This window comes from Mastigoproctus giganteus, chromosome 12, assembly GCF_048544385.1.
Source record: "Mastigoproctus giganteus isolate SK-2022 chromosome 12, ASM4854438v1, whole genome shotgun sequence".
Taxonomy (NCBI): domain Eukaryota; kingdom Metazoa; phylum Arthropoda; class Arachnida; order Uropygi; family Thelyphonidae; genus Mastigoproctus; species Mastigoproctus giganteus.
The window spans coordinates 160,501,926-160,519,788 of NC_143586.1; the positions used below are offsets into that span (position 1 = coordinate 160,501,926).

The 17,863-nt window shown below is 36.8% G+C and overlaps 1 protein-coding gene across 1 annotated transcript in view; it reads left to right on the forward strand.

The window, feature by feature from the left end:
* Positions 1 to 17,863, forward strand: part of alpha-PheRS (phenylalanine--tRNA ligase alpha subunit) — a 117,169-nt gene that overhangs the window by 70,270 nt on the left and 29,036 nt on the right. The window contains exons 7-8 of the mRNA XM_090386902.1: positions 14,049 to 14,164; positions 17,389 to 17,473. Coding sequence (XP_090243028.1) covers positions 14,049 to 14,164; positions 17,389 to 17,473 — 201 coding nt within the window. The remainder of the gene's footprint in view (positions 1 to 14,048; positions 14,165 to 17,388; positions 17,474 to 17,863) is intronic.

Sequence of the window (17,863 nt, forward strand, 5' to 3'; positions counted from 1 at the left end):
TTATAGTAGGGTGATGGGGGAATGATACCAGGGAAAACACTAGCCCAAAACGTTTCCTCACATCATGTTTTTCTCACAAGTGACGTCTAGAAGCTAGATCAGTGAATTGTAGGCAGTAGAAAAGGGAAACTTGCGCATAAAGAAGAAGAAGAAGAATACAAATTTGTTAAGCTTTGCGGCATAATTGCTTTCAAGTAATTTTTGGTGAATTTCTAATTTTAGGCAGATTATATATCTAATTTTAGACATATAATTATTTAATTTTGTATTAGTATTGGCAACTGATCCTGTGAAGCAATGCTTATACATACATAATATGTACTCTTAAATATGTTATAAAAAGAAATTCAAAGCTTGCTATTTTTACTATCCCTGTTGTACTTTTCACTCAGCATAACACCTAATTCAGTTTATCCCACGATGTTTAAACTGTTGTAATATCTGAGTAAAGAAGGAATCTTGATCGCAGATTAAAAACGGTCCTGTTTACTTACTAAAGAAGTTTCAAGCATGATGCATAAAAAAAAAAGGTTACAAATGTATACAGAACTTGGAACATGTTCACGAAGATGTGGCCTTCCTATCATATCCATCTAGCTTCATATGGGAAGCTTCTTCATGTGTGATCAAGCACATGCAGATTTGGAGGATCCCTTGAAAGGACAAACTGCATCCCTGTTATTTGTTTTTACAACAATTTGCATGAAAGTATAATACGAAATGCTTGGAGTTTTGTAATTTTCTGTTAATCAAGGTAGAAGAAAATATCAGTTTCCTTAGCAATATCCTGTGGATTGATAAGACCATCTTCACTTGAGGTGGCTTCACCAACAGGTATGAGTCTCTCTAGTGGCCTCCTATCAACCAAAACCCATGCTGTTGCAGAAATACTCACCATTAAATGAGATGGTCTGTCATTGTGTGGTGTGGCACATGAAATATTGTGAATTACTTTGTGTTAATGTACTTGACTAGTTAAAAATTTTCCTAAACGATGAAGCCTGACAAAATCTTTGGTTTTAGTAAGGTACCACACAAACAAAACAATGGGTATGATGCATATTTTAAACCCAGTGTATAGGATATGGGGCTGATGTGTCTTGACCACAATGTTCTTCTGGTCTCACTCCCTTTGCACTTTATCTTTTGGGATTTCCTTAAAGCAGAAGTGTATGAAACACCCATTGACAATTCAAATGATTTCAAAAGGAGAATACGTAATGCATGTGCTGAACTTAATGGCATTATTCTAAAGAATGTTCATTCCAATTTATTATGTAGATTACAAGCTTGTATTGTGGTAAAGAGAGAAGGCTACCTTGAGTTTATGGGTAACATTTAAATATATGTTGGCTCTTTTTCAAAACTCTGACTCCTACAGTCTCTTGTACAATGTAGATGTAAATTATTTATGTAAAATGTATATGCTGTTTTATTGAAGTTGTACGTCTTCCCTTGTTGTTATTAGTTACATTGTTACCTTTAATTTTGCAGAAATAATAGCAGCAGCCATAAAACATTGGGGAACATTTACTGATAAATGTTATTTGACAAAAAAAAAGGGCGGCAAAATTGCAAAATTTTTCACTGAACTACCCATTCCCCTTTAATTTATTGTTTTTTTTCCCTTAAAGTTGTTTTCCACCCCTGAATCTTTTTAAAAATAATTCTTTTGAATAATATTGCTTTTGTCATTATTTGCAAGAAGAGATGTAACTGCTCTTTTACCGCATACCTGTTCAACATGGCTAAATCTATCCATCAAAAAGCAACCACCATATACAGTTGGTCTGTTTGTTTGTTTGTTTTTTTTCTATGAATAAAATCAGTTTACATTCATGGCAAAATTTAAATTTAGAAATCATAAAATCAAAATGATAGTAAATCTAAATTTAGTTACAAATTATTCCTGAAATATGACACACCAATTGAAGATTTTAATGGCTGGATAAGAAGCATACTGGACAATAGTACAAGTCTGATTAAAGGTATATTACACAAACAATTTACAATATTAAAAATAGAAACATAAAAAAGTAAATTAAAGAACTACAAAATAAATTTGTAATCATGAATGTAGACAAAGCCACCGATAACTTTGACATCACTTGTAAAAAATTTCATGTGGAAACACTTTGTGATGAAATAACAAAAAGGAACACATACAAGCAGGTCAGCACCAACAAAACAAGCACGGTTAACAAGATACTTGCACTACATAAGAAATTGAAGATTAAAATAGTTGAACAATTTAGTGCATCATTTTAGTTCATAGTAAATCACTGAGGTAGGTGAATTGGCATCATTTTTGTTATATGGTATTGAAAATGGAGAAGTTAAAAGACAGAGAGCCAACTAAGATCACCCAGAGTGAGCTGTGGGTGATCTTAGATGGTTCTCTGTCTAAGTGATTCTTATCATAAGTGATTCTTACATGGCTAAGAATTACTTATAAGAATGGTAAGAATCACTTATCCAAATTTTCTGTGTATTAAAAAAATTTAAGTGGTTATAAGGAAACAAAATTAAATTGGAAAATGGGTGATTGAAGGATAGATATTCAGAAATTTGATTTTAACAAAGTAATTTTTTTTTTTTTTTTTTTTTTTTATGAAAACCCCAAACACGAGAAGTATTAGAACCTATGGTACTTAGTACGGTGCATGGGTTGGAAGTTGAGAAGACGAAAGAAGATATTTGTTGACATTAGACTATAATTTTCTGGAAATATGTACGAAGGAGGTTGTTCCAGAAAACGGCAGTTGAATGAATAAACGAGGAAGATGAAGAGTTGGTTCTATGAGTTTGAAGTTGGGCAGTAATTGGATGTTGGCTGGTGGTGGCACATGTTCTGACTGTTTTGAAAGAGAGAGCGAGAATTATATTAGAAGCCAATTCAGTAGAAGTCTCCATGGAAGTATCTGTAGAAAGTGCATGCAGCAGAAATAGTACATCTATGAGACAGAGAGTGGAAAGATTCTGTTAGAGATGAGTCATTAATTAACCTAACTGCCCTCTTCCGAATGGAATCTAGAAGCCTGAGAGAGGTTTTGGGGACGCTGCTCCAGATGTTGGAACAATATTCCATGGCCTCGAGTGCCAAACGTAGTGATTTGAGCGACCATTCAGCAAATTTTCTAGCGTGCCAAATATTATAAAGAGCTTATTTTTTGTGTAAGTTTTTGCAATCTCCTTAAACTCCTACTGCATATATTAATAACATTTAACACATTAAAACTTACTAATACAGAAAGGAAAGTCACCTTTCTTTATATTAATCACTTACTAACCTTTTTTTTTTTTTTTTTTTTTTCCACTTGGTCACTAGGTGGCACCGCTCCTACCTCCACGTGGCGGGGCTGGAAACCTGGGAGGAAAAGCTTTCACTCCCAGGGCAAAAAGGAGCAAACAGCATGGATTCTGACAACAAAGTCACAAAATCCTCTAACATGGCCCAATCAACTCAAGAACGTGAAGAAATTAGTACAAACATGGCCAAAAGACAAAAAAAACCAATATATATGAGATACCCACTCCACTCATCATCCATTCTATGGGCGAACAGTCCACAGGAAAATTATCCCCTTTTCTGATACAAAAATGTCTGGAAAGCATAGCTGGAACTCCAAAAGCAGTAAAAAGATTAAAATCAGGCAACCTACTAATTGAGACATCCAATATACGACAGTCAGAGCAACTAATGAAAATGTCCACTTTTGGCATAATACTTTAAACATAATACTTTGGCATAATACACCCCATAATACTTTAAACACCTCAAAAAGAGTAATCTCTGAATGGGATCTCCTCAATATAACAGAAGAAGAAATATTACAAGAAATGAAAACCCAAGGAGTCATTCATGTTAAAAGAATAATGGTCAAAAAAGAAGCAATAATCATCCAGACCAGAAATATCATTTTAACTTTCAACACTCCAAGTCCACCACAGCACGTGAAAGCAGGATACTTGCTTTGTCAAATGTGACCCCACATACCAAATCCTATTTGATGCTTTAATTGTCAAAAATACGGACATTCACAAACAACATGCAGGAATAGCAATATGTGCCAAATGTGGTTCCGAGAACACACCAATCAGGAATGCAGAACCGAGCACCCTAAATGCCCAAACTGTAGTGGAAGCCACACTGCCTACTCTCGAGAATGCGAAAGATGGAAACAAGAAAGGAAAATCCAAAAATACAAAGCAGAACACAAAGTTACATACCAGGAAGCTAAAAAGATAATACAACCAGCCAACACAAGGAAACCTACCTACGCACAGATAGCTCAAGTAGTACAAATAACGGGATCACAAACCAAAGTTACAATCACACCAAATGAATTGTTCTTGGACTGGGCACACAAATGGCTCATGTCCCCAAAACAGCAGAAACACCCCTATCTCAGTTCCACCAACAGTAATTTCACCGCTGCAGGGAAAAACCAAAGAAGATACCTGCATAATAATGCACCATGCTGCTGAACAAATGGACACAGCAGGAAAAACACAACAAGAACAACCCGTTCTAGAAATATTTGCCAAGGAAGATATGGACACTGGAAAGCCATATTTCCCTAAAAAAAAACAAACCACAGACAGAAAAATTTAAAACAGTAATGAGAAAACAACCAGAAAACTTATCTAAAACAAAACAATGAGTAGTACCTTTATTCAATGGAATTGCCGAGGTTTCCGTAAGAATGTTGACGATGTTCGTGATTTAATTTCTCAATATCATTCGATATGTTTGTGCTTACAAGAAACGTATCTAAAACCTGACGATACAATCCTAATCAAGAACTACACTATACATAGACGAGACCGAATAAATAATTCTATAGCTCACGGAGGAGTAGTAATCCTTGTCAATTCTCACATACCAATCCAAGCAGTCCACCTACAAACCACTCTTGAGGTAGTAGCAGTACGTATAGCAACAAATAATTTAATAACAATAGTATCAATATATTTACCCCCAAACCAAGAAATAAATTATGAAGACTTAGAAGAACTAATAGATCAACCTTACTGTATAATGGGGGATCTAAATGGACATCACCCTTTATGGGGAAATACTGATTTTAATAAAAGAGGACATCAAATAGAAAAAGTAATAGATGCCAAAAATCTAATCCTCCTGAATAGTGGAAAACACACATATTTCCACCTTCCAACAGGAACCAGCTCAGCGATAGACCTTACTTTATGCTCTCCAGCATTGTATCCTGTTTTAGAATGGACAGTTCATGAAGATCCATTACACAGTGACCACTACCCCATTATTGTCACTTTAACAAAAGACACCCTATGTCAATCCAGACAAAAATCCAAATGGAAATTTCACAAAGCAGACTGGGAAAAATTCAAAAATTTAGCAGTAATCGAACAACAGAGAGTCCGACAACTAACCATTGACCAAGCAGTATAATATGTAACGAATCAAATTAGCCAAGCAGCAGAACAATCAATACCAAAAACGTCCACCAAACTTCCTCTATTCCCAAAGCCTTGATGGAATGAGGAATGTACCCAAGCAAAACGAGATACAAACAGAGCATGGAATATTTTTTGCAAAATTCCTACCACAGACAATCTAATACAGTTTTAAAAAATGAGAGCAAGAGCAAGATATGTCAGACGGGCATGCAAGAAAGCCTCCTGGATACGTTTCCCCTCAACCATAAATAAAACTACAAATACTAAAACAGTTTGGGATAAAATAAGAAAAATGAACAATAGATACCAAAATTTAGTCCATCCAAATTATCAATTGGCAAGGACAAGACATCGCTGATCCAAAAGAAATAGAAAATGCTTTAGGTGAAACATTTGCCAGAATATCTGCCACCACATCCTATTCACCAAAATTCCAGAAATATAAAAATCATCAAGAAAAATACAACTTAAAATTCTCCACAAAATATGTAGAACAATATAACCATCCAATAACCATCACAAACAAAACAAAGTGCAGAAGGTCCAGATGGCACCAATTATATAATGATAAAGAAACTCAGTGAAGAATCATTACAGTCTCTACTTCTTTTATACAACAGAATTTATATGGAACAAGAGTTTCCTAACATGTGGCATCATGCGATTGTCCTCGCTTTCCCAAAACCTGGCAAAGATCCTACTAATCTAAACAGCTACCATCCAATAGCACTCACCAGCTGCCTAGGAAAGTTAATGGAAAAGATTATAAATGCAAGACTCATGTGGTACCTAGAAAACCATAACCTTTTGTGCCCAGTGCAGTGTGGTTTCAGGAAACATAGATCAACCTTGGACCTCCTGATTAAAATAGAAAACAACATGAAATGCTTTCATTAGAAAACAACATTTAGTCATGATATGCTTCGATATCAAAAAGGCATACGATACAGCCTGGCGCTATGGCATTCTCCGGAACATATATAACTTAAAGCTAAGAGGACATCTCCCTGTTTTCATCCAGAACTTTTTACAACATCGAACTTTCCAAGTACGAATACAAACTACACACGCAAAAGTCTTCCTACAAGGAGTACCACAGGCATCAGTCCTCAGTGCCGCCTTGTTTGCAATAAAAATAAACTCTATAACTCAACAGATACCATCGTTCATAAATACAACTCTTTACATAGATGATTTCAGTATCTCTTTCCAATCCCAAAACATGAGAACAATAGAACGCCAGTTACAGGGTGCAATAAAGAAGGTCAGCAACTGGGCTCAGGAACATGGTTTCACGATCTCCACACAAAAAACTATAGGCGTGCACTTCTGTAGGAAAAGAAACCTTCATTTAGATCCGGAATTAAAACTTAATGGACAGTTAATCCCAATCAAGCCAACCATAAAATTTCTTGGACTTATTCTTGATAAAAAAACTAACCTTTTTGGAACATATAAAACAACTAAGAACAAACTGCCTCAAGAAACTAAACATTTTGAGAGTCTTGTCCGCAATGACCTGGGGTGCAGATAGAATTACTCTGTTGCGATTATACAGAGCCCTCATAAGATCTCGACTAGACTATGGAGCCCCCATGTATAACTCAGCCAAACCGAGTACCCTGAGGTGGCTTGATCCAGTGCACCACAGCGCTTTACAAACAGCATTAGGAGCATATCGCACCTCACCAGTCCACAGCCTATATGCAGAGGCTCATGAACCACCACTACAACTCCAGAGACAAAACTTGCTGTTATACTATGCTGCAAAGATAAAATCAATACCTGACCACCCAACATGGACAATCCTACACGAACCATGTTTGGAAAACTTATATAGAGCACATCCAAATGCTAACAAACCAGCAGGCATATATTTAAGAGACCTAATCCAGCAATGTAATTTAGATCTCAATCAGATAGCAATTTCTCCTAAAATTCCATATCCACCTTGGGATACCATTCAAACGATATGCGATCTCCATATGCATAAATGGAACAAGGATTCCCTACCTACACAAAATTTCCAACAATAACATGCAGCCTACAGAGACCAACATTGTAATTCTACCCTTATATACACAGATGGTTCCAAAACAGAAACCAAAGTAGGAATAGCAGCCAAATTCCCGAATACCATAATTTCCAAACTACTTCCAACTGAGTGCAGCATTTATACGGCAGAACTGGAGGCTATACAACTAGCCATGAACCATATATGGCTAACCAACATTGCCAACAGTATAATATTTACAGATTCGTTCAATGCTCTGCAAGCCTTAAAGGATAACACCATAAATACCCATCCGACCGTATGTAAAATACATAACACGCTAGCAAAACATAAGTTTCTGCTGGGTTCCTGGAGATGTAGGAATAGATGGCAATGAACAGGCAGACCAAGCAGCAAAACAAGCAGAAAGCCCAATCAACAATACCATAAAAATACCATACTTGGAATATAAAATTACAATTCGAAATAGTGGCAACAAAAATGGCAGGAACAGGCTGGTAACAAATTATTACAGATAAAACCGTTGTTTTACGAACAATATTGTCAGATAAATCTAATACATCCGAAGTCTTCCGGTTTCTGAAACGCGTAAACTAATACAATTTAATATAAAAATCATAACAAAAGACATCATTGAATAAGCCATAAATCATAAGTTTTGCACATTATAGCCATAGAAGCTGATGCGCCAGTAAAATATCCAATCCAACCAACCAACCAATATTCCATGGTAGGACAGAATTGCGATTTGTACAGAGTGAACAGCTCTTTGGAGGACACGTAATGCCGAGAGTGAAAGAGAAAACCTCTGCATCTAAAAAACTTGTTTTTTAGATGCAGAGGAAACAATATTTGTAATGTGCTTGTGCCAAGGGAGAATAGAAGTCAGGGTAATCCTCAAAAGTGATATATCATCTTGCCCAGAAATCGGAGTGTCACCAAAGATAAGCATAGGAGTAGAAGAATCCTTTTTGGATTCTTCTGCTCCAGACAGGACTGAGTTTTAGAAGAATTGAAATTAACTAAGTTGTCTTTACCCCACTGGAAATTGGTAGCCGATATTCGAGAATTTGAAACTGATTGAGCAGGGCAAGGTTTCTCAAACTGGAAAGTGGAATGCAATGTGCTGTCATTAGCAAAACTATGAATAGGATTTCTGGTCAATGCAAGAAGGTCATTAATATACAAGCGGAAAAGAGTGGGGGGGAAACCGAACCTTGGGGGACACCAGCATTAGTGGAGAAGTTAGAAGACAGAGTGCCATCTACCATCACCCTCAATGAGTGATCAGAGAGAAAACTGGATAACCAATTACAGAAAACAGTTGGCAAACCATAAGATGGAAGCTTGTTTAGAAGACCTTTATGCCAAACATGATCGAAAGCCTTTGAAATGTCAAGAGCAACTGCTTGTTTCACTGAAATTTTCTATTGAATTTGTCCATAAATGGGTAACATAAGCCACAATATCGCTAGTGGATCAACACTGACGGAATCCAAACTGGCAATCACTGATCAGATGGACGTTTTCTAGATAGTTTAAGAGTTGATGATTGATTAATTTCTCCATTACTTTAGAAAGAGTAGAATTAATTGCAATGGGATGATAATTTGATAGGAGGGATTTGTCACCCTTTTTAGGAACTGGCTGGATATGAGCAAATTTCCAAGCAGAAGGAAAAACACCTTTGGAATAAGAAAGTGAAAAAAGGTGGCAAAGAACAGGAGTAAGTTCAGGAGTGCAGGTTTTGAGAACAAGTGCAAAAATACCATCAGGACCTGGAGCTTCCTTAGCATCAAGATTCATCAAATCCTTCTGACATCCTTTTGACAGAAGACCATAGGAGGCATTGAATGGGGTGTGCTGGGAATGGTGGGAGGTGTTTTACCAAGATCATTAATACATGAGTTGGAAGAAAAATGGGATGCTAGCAGGTCAGCTTTATCTTTGGCTGAAGTGACAATAGAACCATTTGGTTTTTACAGAGGTGGGAGCAGAGATGGGCAAAAGTTGTTGCCAATAACTTTGGCAAGTGACCAGAATGCTTGGCCACCATTAGGGCAAGAAGCAAGTTTTCTACTCTTAGCCTGTTAAAAATCTAGTTTGGACTGATTAATAGCTGCTTTACAATTGTTGCGAGCTCTGGTGTAGGCAGAAAATAAAACTGAAGAATTGGAAAAAAGTGAAAAAAGTTCAAGAGAATAATGTTGCAATATGAAAGATTCTTCTCTTGAACAGCCATAGCACATTTATTGGAAAACAAAGGTTTAGATATGAGATTTTAAGGTGGAATAAAGGATTCCATTCCTACAACAATAATTTCACTGACACAATCAGAGCGAACGTTGACATCAGAAGTTTTGAAACAGTAATCTGACCAAAGAAAAGAAATCTCGCAGGTCATCCTGTTTTGCATTCTTGTAATGCCAGACAACACGAGGTTGTGAGTAGCCATGAGATAAAAGCTCCATTGGAGAAGACAATCACCAAGTTGTGATCTGAGGTGCCTACACTTCGACAGTGTACTTTGGAAGGGTTTGCAAGAAAAGATCAAGCGTGTTGGCCGTATAGTTAGGATTGTCCGATATTCTGGTAGGTAAATGAACAATCTATGCAAGATCATTAGTAATTGCAGAAGCCAGCTGGAGTTGTGAACATTAAAATCACCAAGGAAAATTATTTCACTGTTAGGAAAGGTGGACTGGAGAAAGTCAAGTTGCAAAGAGAGGAAGTCAAAGAGTTCCAAGTGATTAGTGGAATTGGGAGAATGGTAGAGACAACAGATAAATTTAACAGAATGAGATAGAGAGATTTTAAGCCAGAGAAGATCGAAAAGAGGAGATTCCAAATTACAATTACTCTGACAGGGAATATCAGAATGGACATATACACGAGTACCACCTTTGAGGTGAAAGGAATCATACAGCAAATAATTTGTGAAACTGAGATGAGCAGTGGTTTAATCAACTGATTACTAGATTCTGTCAGAAAAAGTACATGGGGTAAGTGGAAATGGACATCATTGAGATTTAGAACTGAGACCACGTATATTTGTGAAATGAACTAGGAAGTGTTTGAGAGGTTTAGATCTTTGCACAGATAAGTTTGCTCTATTAGTTTGAAAATTCATGGTGTATTCAATAGTAAGAAAAGGTGGGGGGGGGGGACACTGTGCTGTATGAAGTAATGAAATTTTTGGATATGGCATACACGTAGTAGTAGTAGTAGTAGTGGCATGTGATGCAAGAAAGCAAGTGTATGAGCTTATGCAGCATCAGCCAAAAAAAAAAAAAAAAATCACACCATTGCCTCCAAATGCCTGTCCAGTTCCTCCTTAAATTTATTCAACCTATCAACTTCCACAACGACAGATGGAAGTTTGTTCCAGCAATTAACCACCCGCTGGCTAAAGGCAAATTTCTGCACATCTATTCTACATCTGTCTTTTCTTAATTTGAATTTATGCCCCCTTAGGTTCATAATCTGAACAAGTGGAAGGATCCCATCAGAATTCAGCGTGCTCAACCCATTCAAGGCCTTATATACCTCAGTCAGATCACCGCGCAGGTGCCTAGTCTCCAGCCACTGCAATTTGCAGAACTTAAGCCTCTCTTGGTAAGAGGATCCCTTCATTCCCCTCACCAATCTTGTTGCCCTTCTCTGTACATGCTCAAGTAAATCTACATCCTTCCTAAAATGAGGCCTCCAGACCTGTACGCAGTACTCAAGGCGTGGCCTGACCATTGCCTTATACAGAGGGATAATCACCTCCTTTTCCCTGCTAGCAAAATTCCTATATATCATTGACAAAACCCCATGACCTGCCCTGGCAGCCTGTCTGCATTGCTCAGAAAACTTCATATCTGACTGCACAATTACTCCCAGGTCATTTTCATTTTCTACCACCTTAAGTGTAGAATATATCCAGATCCTTGACATAACTTGGCCTCGACAATGTACCCCGCATACGCACTACTCGGACTTCCTCCCTCCAGTCATTATCTGGCAGAGTAGAGGCAGCAAAATTATACACTAGCTGATCTGGATGCCTTGTTTGTTATTTGGTTTTTGGGAGCATTAGCGACTAAGACTATATTGCTCCGGGAATATGCGGTGGTCATTCCCTGACCTTTCTGCATCTTCCGTATTTGGTGGTCACATGCTCGAACCCCAGTCTAATCAAGAAGCGTGTGCTATGCACTGCTGCTCCTGCCCACCTGACTACCGAGGCACCACGGATGCCTTCTTGAGAGTTACCAATAGGTTCAGTCAGGTGTACTAACTAGCAGCCGGCCGGCGATTGATTGTTAGAATAAACTTCTACCTGATGTTATGGATGTGGGCAGTTTGAATAAATTTAAGGAAGGATTGGACAAAGTTTAAGATTATAATAGTAAAAGTTTAAGTATAAGAAATTTTGTTAAGTGGAAGATTAATTATAAGATTATTACATATTTGTATACATAAAACTACTTACATATACACATATCTACCATGTCCAGGGCAGTCATTAGCACAGACGGTATTCACGCTCCTGAATAACTCAAGCACTAACTCTATATTCTTCAGTCATATACTGTTCACTTTCCTACAATTAAAATTTTCCACACTCTGGGCTATTAGTATATACAAGGGCAGGAGTGTCTATTTCTATCTTAATTACTTACCTAATTTCGCCTCCTGTTGGCTAAACTGCTATGCAGTTGCCTATAACCACAAAACACATTGTGTACACAAAAATATAAATATATATGGGTTATGCTAACAACCTCTATCTTTGCAGCTAGTCGCAATATATGCAAGTATATATACACAAATACAGAAAATGCATGTGATATTTTGTGCAATTCTGCTTCCTCTTATATACTCACTTACTCCTTGCAAACGTTATACTTCATAATGGCAAGTTACAGATGCTGAAAGCTCCTGTGGTTTTTGATTTTATTTCATTATATTTTTAACACTTTTAATCCTGTATGTTTTAAACATTTTATTGTATGGTTAATCAAAGTTATTTAGATTATATTTGTATGTTTTTAATAACAAATATATATATATTCTGAAATCTGGTTGGAGCAATCAAATATAGGTAAAAGAAATACCAAGGATACATATTTATGTACCGAGTTTCCTGACCTCTGAGGGCTTTTTCACCCAAGGAAAAGTGTATTTTAAAAACAAGATTAAGGAAATATTATTTAAACCATCTAGTTCAATAAAGCAAATTTGTCTTACATGTTTGAAATAATTGCATTATGGTGGTCACATTTGCCAATGCACAAATAAATCAAACAGCAATATAATCACTTAGTAAATATCCATTACCATATACACTGTGCTGCCACTTTATTAGGTACACCTAATAAAGTGTGTTTAGCCTTCAAAGCCTGAATTCGTCTAGGCATGGATTGAACAAGATGCTGAAAACGTTGTGCAGGAATGGAGTACCATGCAGACATGAGTGTGTCACGCAGTTCCTTGAGATTCATCGGAGGTATCCTTCGGAGGTATTCATCGGAGGTTCACCTGCAGCGAACAGCCCAGCCCTTTCCAGCTCATCCAAAAGATGTTCAGTAGGATTGAGATCTGTGGACTGAGTGGGCCACTGTAGCAAAGAAAAGTTATTGTCATGTTCCTGGAACCATTCCATAGTGAATCAGGCTTTGTGCACCAGCACATTATACTGCTGAAAGTAATCATCTGACTGAGGATAAACTGTCAACATGAATGGATGCACTTGGTCAGCAACGATGTTTAGGTATGATGTGGCATTCAGACATGAATCTGTGGGTACCAATGGACCCAACGTGTACCAAGAAAACATTCCCCACACCATCACACTGCCCCCACCACCTTGCACAGTAGTCATCAGACATGATGGGTCCATGGGTCCATGGATTCATGTCCTGTGGGTACAACAACACCAGTGCTGGTGTTGTTGTGCTCACAGGAGGCGTGCTGTCTTGTTCTTAATTGATAACAAAGGTATGCGATATGGCCGTCGGCTGTTGTAGCTCATTCTCGACAAAGTGCGACTAGTGGTGTGTTGTGATATTTTGTTCTGCGCACCAAGGTTGTATTCTGACGTAATGTGCAACATTGTGGCCTGTCTGTGTGCTTGCACAATTCTAGCCATCCTCCTCTGGCCTCTCTCATCAACAAGCAATTTTCTTACACACGAGTGCCATTGAGAGGATGTTTTCTGTTCGTTGCACCATTCTCGATACACCCTTGAAATTGTGGTGCATGAAAAGTTCAGGAGAACTGCCATTTCAGAGATGCTTTGTCCAGCACGTCTTGCACCTACTACCATGCCATGTTTGAAGTCTGTTAGATCACTCCTTTTCCCCATTCTTGTTACGGTTTGTATTCTTAACTGATATTAGAAAGGTTGTTCTGCTGCATTTATAACCATAAATATGGTCATGTGACTTGAAACATGGGACAAAACCATTTGTGTGCACAGCAGAGGTGTACCTAATAAAGTGGCAGCACAGTGTATATTTATTATTTATGTCCTTTATTCATCCTTTCATCCATTTCGTATTTACTGTTTTGCGAAAAAATTTTAACTTTCATTTGTTTTTTACAGTTTTACTGAAATGCCAACTAATAATTTCATAGAAAGCTCATTTTGGAATTTTGATGCCCTTTTTCAACCACAGCAGCATCCAGCAAGGGATATGCATGATACATTTTTTATTTCAGGTAAACAATTTTTCTGTAATTTTAAAATTAAAAGATTCTTCTTTTTTTTATAATAGTAGTTAAAAACTACAGAATTACAAAGGAGAATCCTTTTTTACTTGATTTTGACCTCTTCCTCCATCCCATGTCATAATATAGTTGGTGCAAAAAACTCTCTCTCTGTCTTTTTGCAAAAATCTGTTTCTCTCCATCTTTTTTTTTTATAAAAAAATAATAAAACAATAATAAAATTGGATTTTTTTTTTTTTTTTTTTTGCAAATCTGCTTATTATTTTTGTTAAAAACTTGGCCATCTGCTTTGTATGGCAAAATAGAAACACAAGATAATAGCATTGTTTATTAAGTGTACTCATTTCATAATATTTGCATGGTATGTAACTAATTAATGATGTCTTTTATTAGTGTAAAATTTCAGATTTTGCATATAAAATCTGAAAAAGGGGGCAACTTTTGCCTTGTGCATTGTATGCATTTGTCCTCAGAGTTGTGCTGAACATGAAGGTTCATTGTTAGGGAAAGGACAAATGATGATGGCTCTGAAAAAATAGCCATTTTCAGCTGCTAAAGATGGCAGTAAACAAAATGATTCCAAGCTGTATTCCGTTGTAGTGACCTTTCATAATAGTAATAATAAAAAAATAAAATCAAAAGTAGTTTGCTCTCAGTGATTACATTGAAGGAGGATCTACATTGGACATCTTCTGAACAGCCTGAAAGAATATGTGATTCCTTCTAAAAACTCTCTGGCACTTAGTGTTGGCAATCCACTTCTTATGGTAAACCTAAAAACTAGAGTAGCAGGGTATTAAAAGAGGAGATTTTGTACTTGGTGGTAATAGGCTGTCCTTATTAAATTGTGAAAAAGGACCTACATGTATGCCATTTTGGAAAAGCAGATGAATATTTGATAAGCATTCTCTACTATGTGGAGAGAGAGAAGTGGTAAAACAAAAGATAGATTTAAAGAATTTTTTCACATGATGCATGCTACCAAATTATGCTGTTAATTAAGAAAAACATAAAATCAAAAGAAGTGCACCCAGTTGATATAGATGAACAGTGCACTATTGAGTCAGTTTGGTGCGACATAAGCACTGCGAAAGCAACAATAAGAGTAGGAGTGTGTTAAAGGCCTAATGACTTGAATGAGTAAAATGAACAATTGTACAGAGAATTAGAGTGGGCTAGTAAATCGGAATGTCTTATAATGGGGGATTTTAACTTCACAGATATTGACTGGAACTTGTGGGTTGGTCACTCACACACTAGGCAGACTTTTGTGGATTTATTGGATGATTGTTTTCTGCAGCAGCATGTTCGAGAGGCAACCAGAGAGAGAGTAATACTCTTGATCTGGTTATCGGCAGTGATCACTCGTGTATTAAGAATTTGCAGATAAAGGAACCACTAGGTGGCAGTAATCACAGTGTACTGATGTGGGATTTACTGAAAGATTTAATTACCATCAGGGGTAAAGGAAAGGGTTTTTGCTTCCAAAAGGTGAGTACAGTAGGATCAACTGACGATGTTACCAACAGTAAATTCTAAGTGGGAAGCATTCAAGGAATTAATCGTGGATGCTACTAAAAGTTTCATACCTATTAAGAAATATTTTTCGAGGTTTAGGCCTAAATGGTTATCTAATGAACTAATGAGACTCGTAACAGGGAAGAAAAATGCATGGGATGCATATAAATTATCAAGCGACTCAGAAGCCTATGGCAGATATAAGCTAGTCTGTAATCAGGTCACAAAGAGGTTAGGCAGGCGAAAGCAGATTACGAGAAATCCTTGGCAAAAGATGCTAAGAAAAACAGCAAGGATTTCTTTACTTATATAAACTCTAAAAGGAAGGGGATGAATCTGATTGGCCCACTTGACATCGATGGTTCGACTGTTGATGATCCTGCTCAGATAGCAAACAAACTGAATGAGTATTTTGCATCTACATTCACACATGAGAAATTATTAAGGTTTGAAAATGGCAGAAGGTTATCAAATTGTAGCAGGATACTTAATGATTTTGTAATAACTGAGAGCAAAGTGGAGGAGAAATTGTTGAAGTTAAACATAAGAAAAGCACCTGGGGTGGATGGGATCTATCCAGTTATATTAAAGGAGGCGGCAAAGCAACTAAGCAAACCCTTAGCCATAATTATGAGAGCATCCTTGGACTCAGGGGAGGTCCCCACGGACTGGAGATGTGCAAATTTATCCCCAATTCACAAAGGGGGATCGAAGGGTGACACGAGTAATTACAACCAGTTAGTTTAACTTCTGTTCCAGGTAAAATAATGGAGTCACTGGTTAAAGATGCATTGCAGGATCATCTAGACAAGACTGCAGCAATAATTCAGACACAGCATGGGTTTGTTAAGGGAAAGTCTTGTTTGACAAATTTGATAGGATATTATGATGTGGTTACAAAGGAACTGGATGCAAAAAATAATTTTGATATCATATATTTGGATTTCAGGAAAGCTTTTGACACTGTTGCACATGAAAGACTATTGTACAAATTGGAATAGAATCTGATTGAGGTGTATAAGGCCTTGAATGGGTTGAGCACGCTGAATTCTGATGGGATCCTTCCACTTGTTCAGATTACGAACCTAGGGGGGCATAAATTCAAATTAAGAAAGGACAGATGTAGAATAGATGTGCGGAAATTTGCCTTTAGCCAGCGGGTGGTTAATTGCTGGAACAAACTTCCATCTGTCGTTGTGGAAGTTGATAGGTTGAATAAATTTAAGGAGGAACTGGACAGGCATTTATAGGGAATGGTGTGATTTTTTTTTTTTTTTTTGGCTGATGCTGCATAAGCTCATACACTTGCTTTCTTGCATCACATGCCACTACTACTACAAAAACTAACCTAAATACAAGCAAAAAACAAATAAATGTGTATCAAGTTTTAAACAAAAACAAAGCATTTTTGCTCTAAGCAAAAATGCTATAGCCCAGAGTTCAGTCAGTATGCCTACAGAACTGGGCAGTAAATTTTATTGCCTTAACTTTTACACTGCTCATTATACTGCTGTCTTAAAAATGACCACCTGGATGCATTACAGCATAGCGCTTGGATGCTTTTTGAACACATATGCATTGTAGCACAGCACTTGTAGTACTGTTTAACACTTATATGCATCAGGTGCAGCAGATGTGTTAAGTAAGTAAATGTTCAGATATTTAATAATACAGTAGATTTGCATATTTTGTTTCAGACCCACAATATTCTTCTGATTTTCCTATGAAATATATGGAACGTGTTAAAAGAGTACACTCAAAAGGTGGCTATGGTTCTGAAGGGTAAGTGAAACTTTTAGACTTGCATTTTGATTTCATTTGCATTAAAGATGTTAAGACTGTGAGAAACTGATTACTGACTGATCAGTTGTTGCTTACATATTTGCATATTTGTTTGCAAATACGTAACCAATATTTATTTAGACTTTCTAAAGCAGCCTTTTTATTATTATTATTTATTATTTTTTTTTTTTTTTTCATTCTCAAATTTCAGTTGCCTTTGACTTCTAAAAACCCTTACGAAGAATCCAATTACAAATGAACAGTTAATAACATTAAACTTGCATCTCTAGATATCACCTGTTGATTATTGTAAGAGTGGAATAACTATTTGAACAACAAATAGTAACATTTGGAAACCATTATTATAAACTTATATAACCAGACATTACT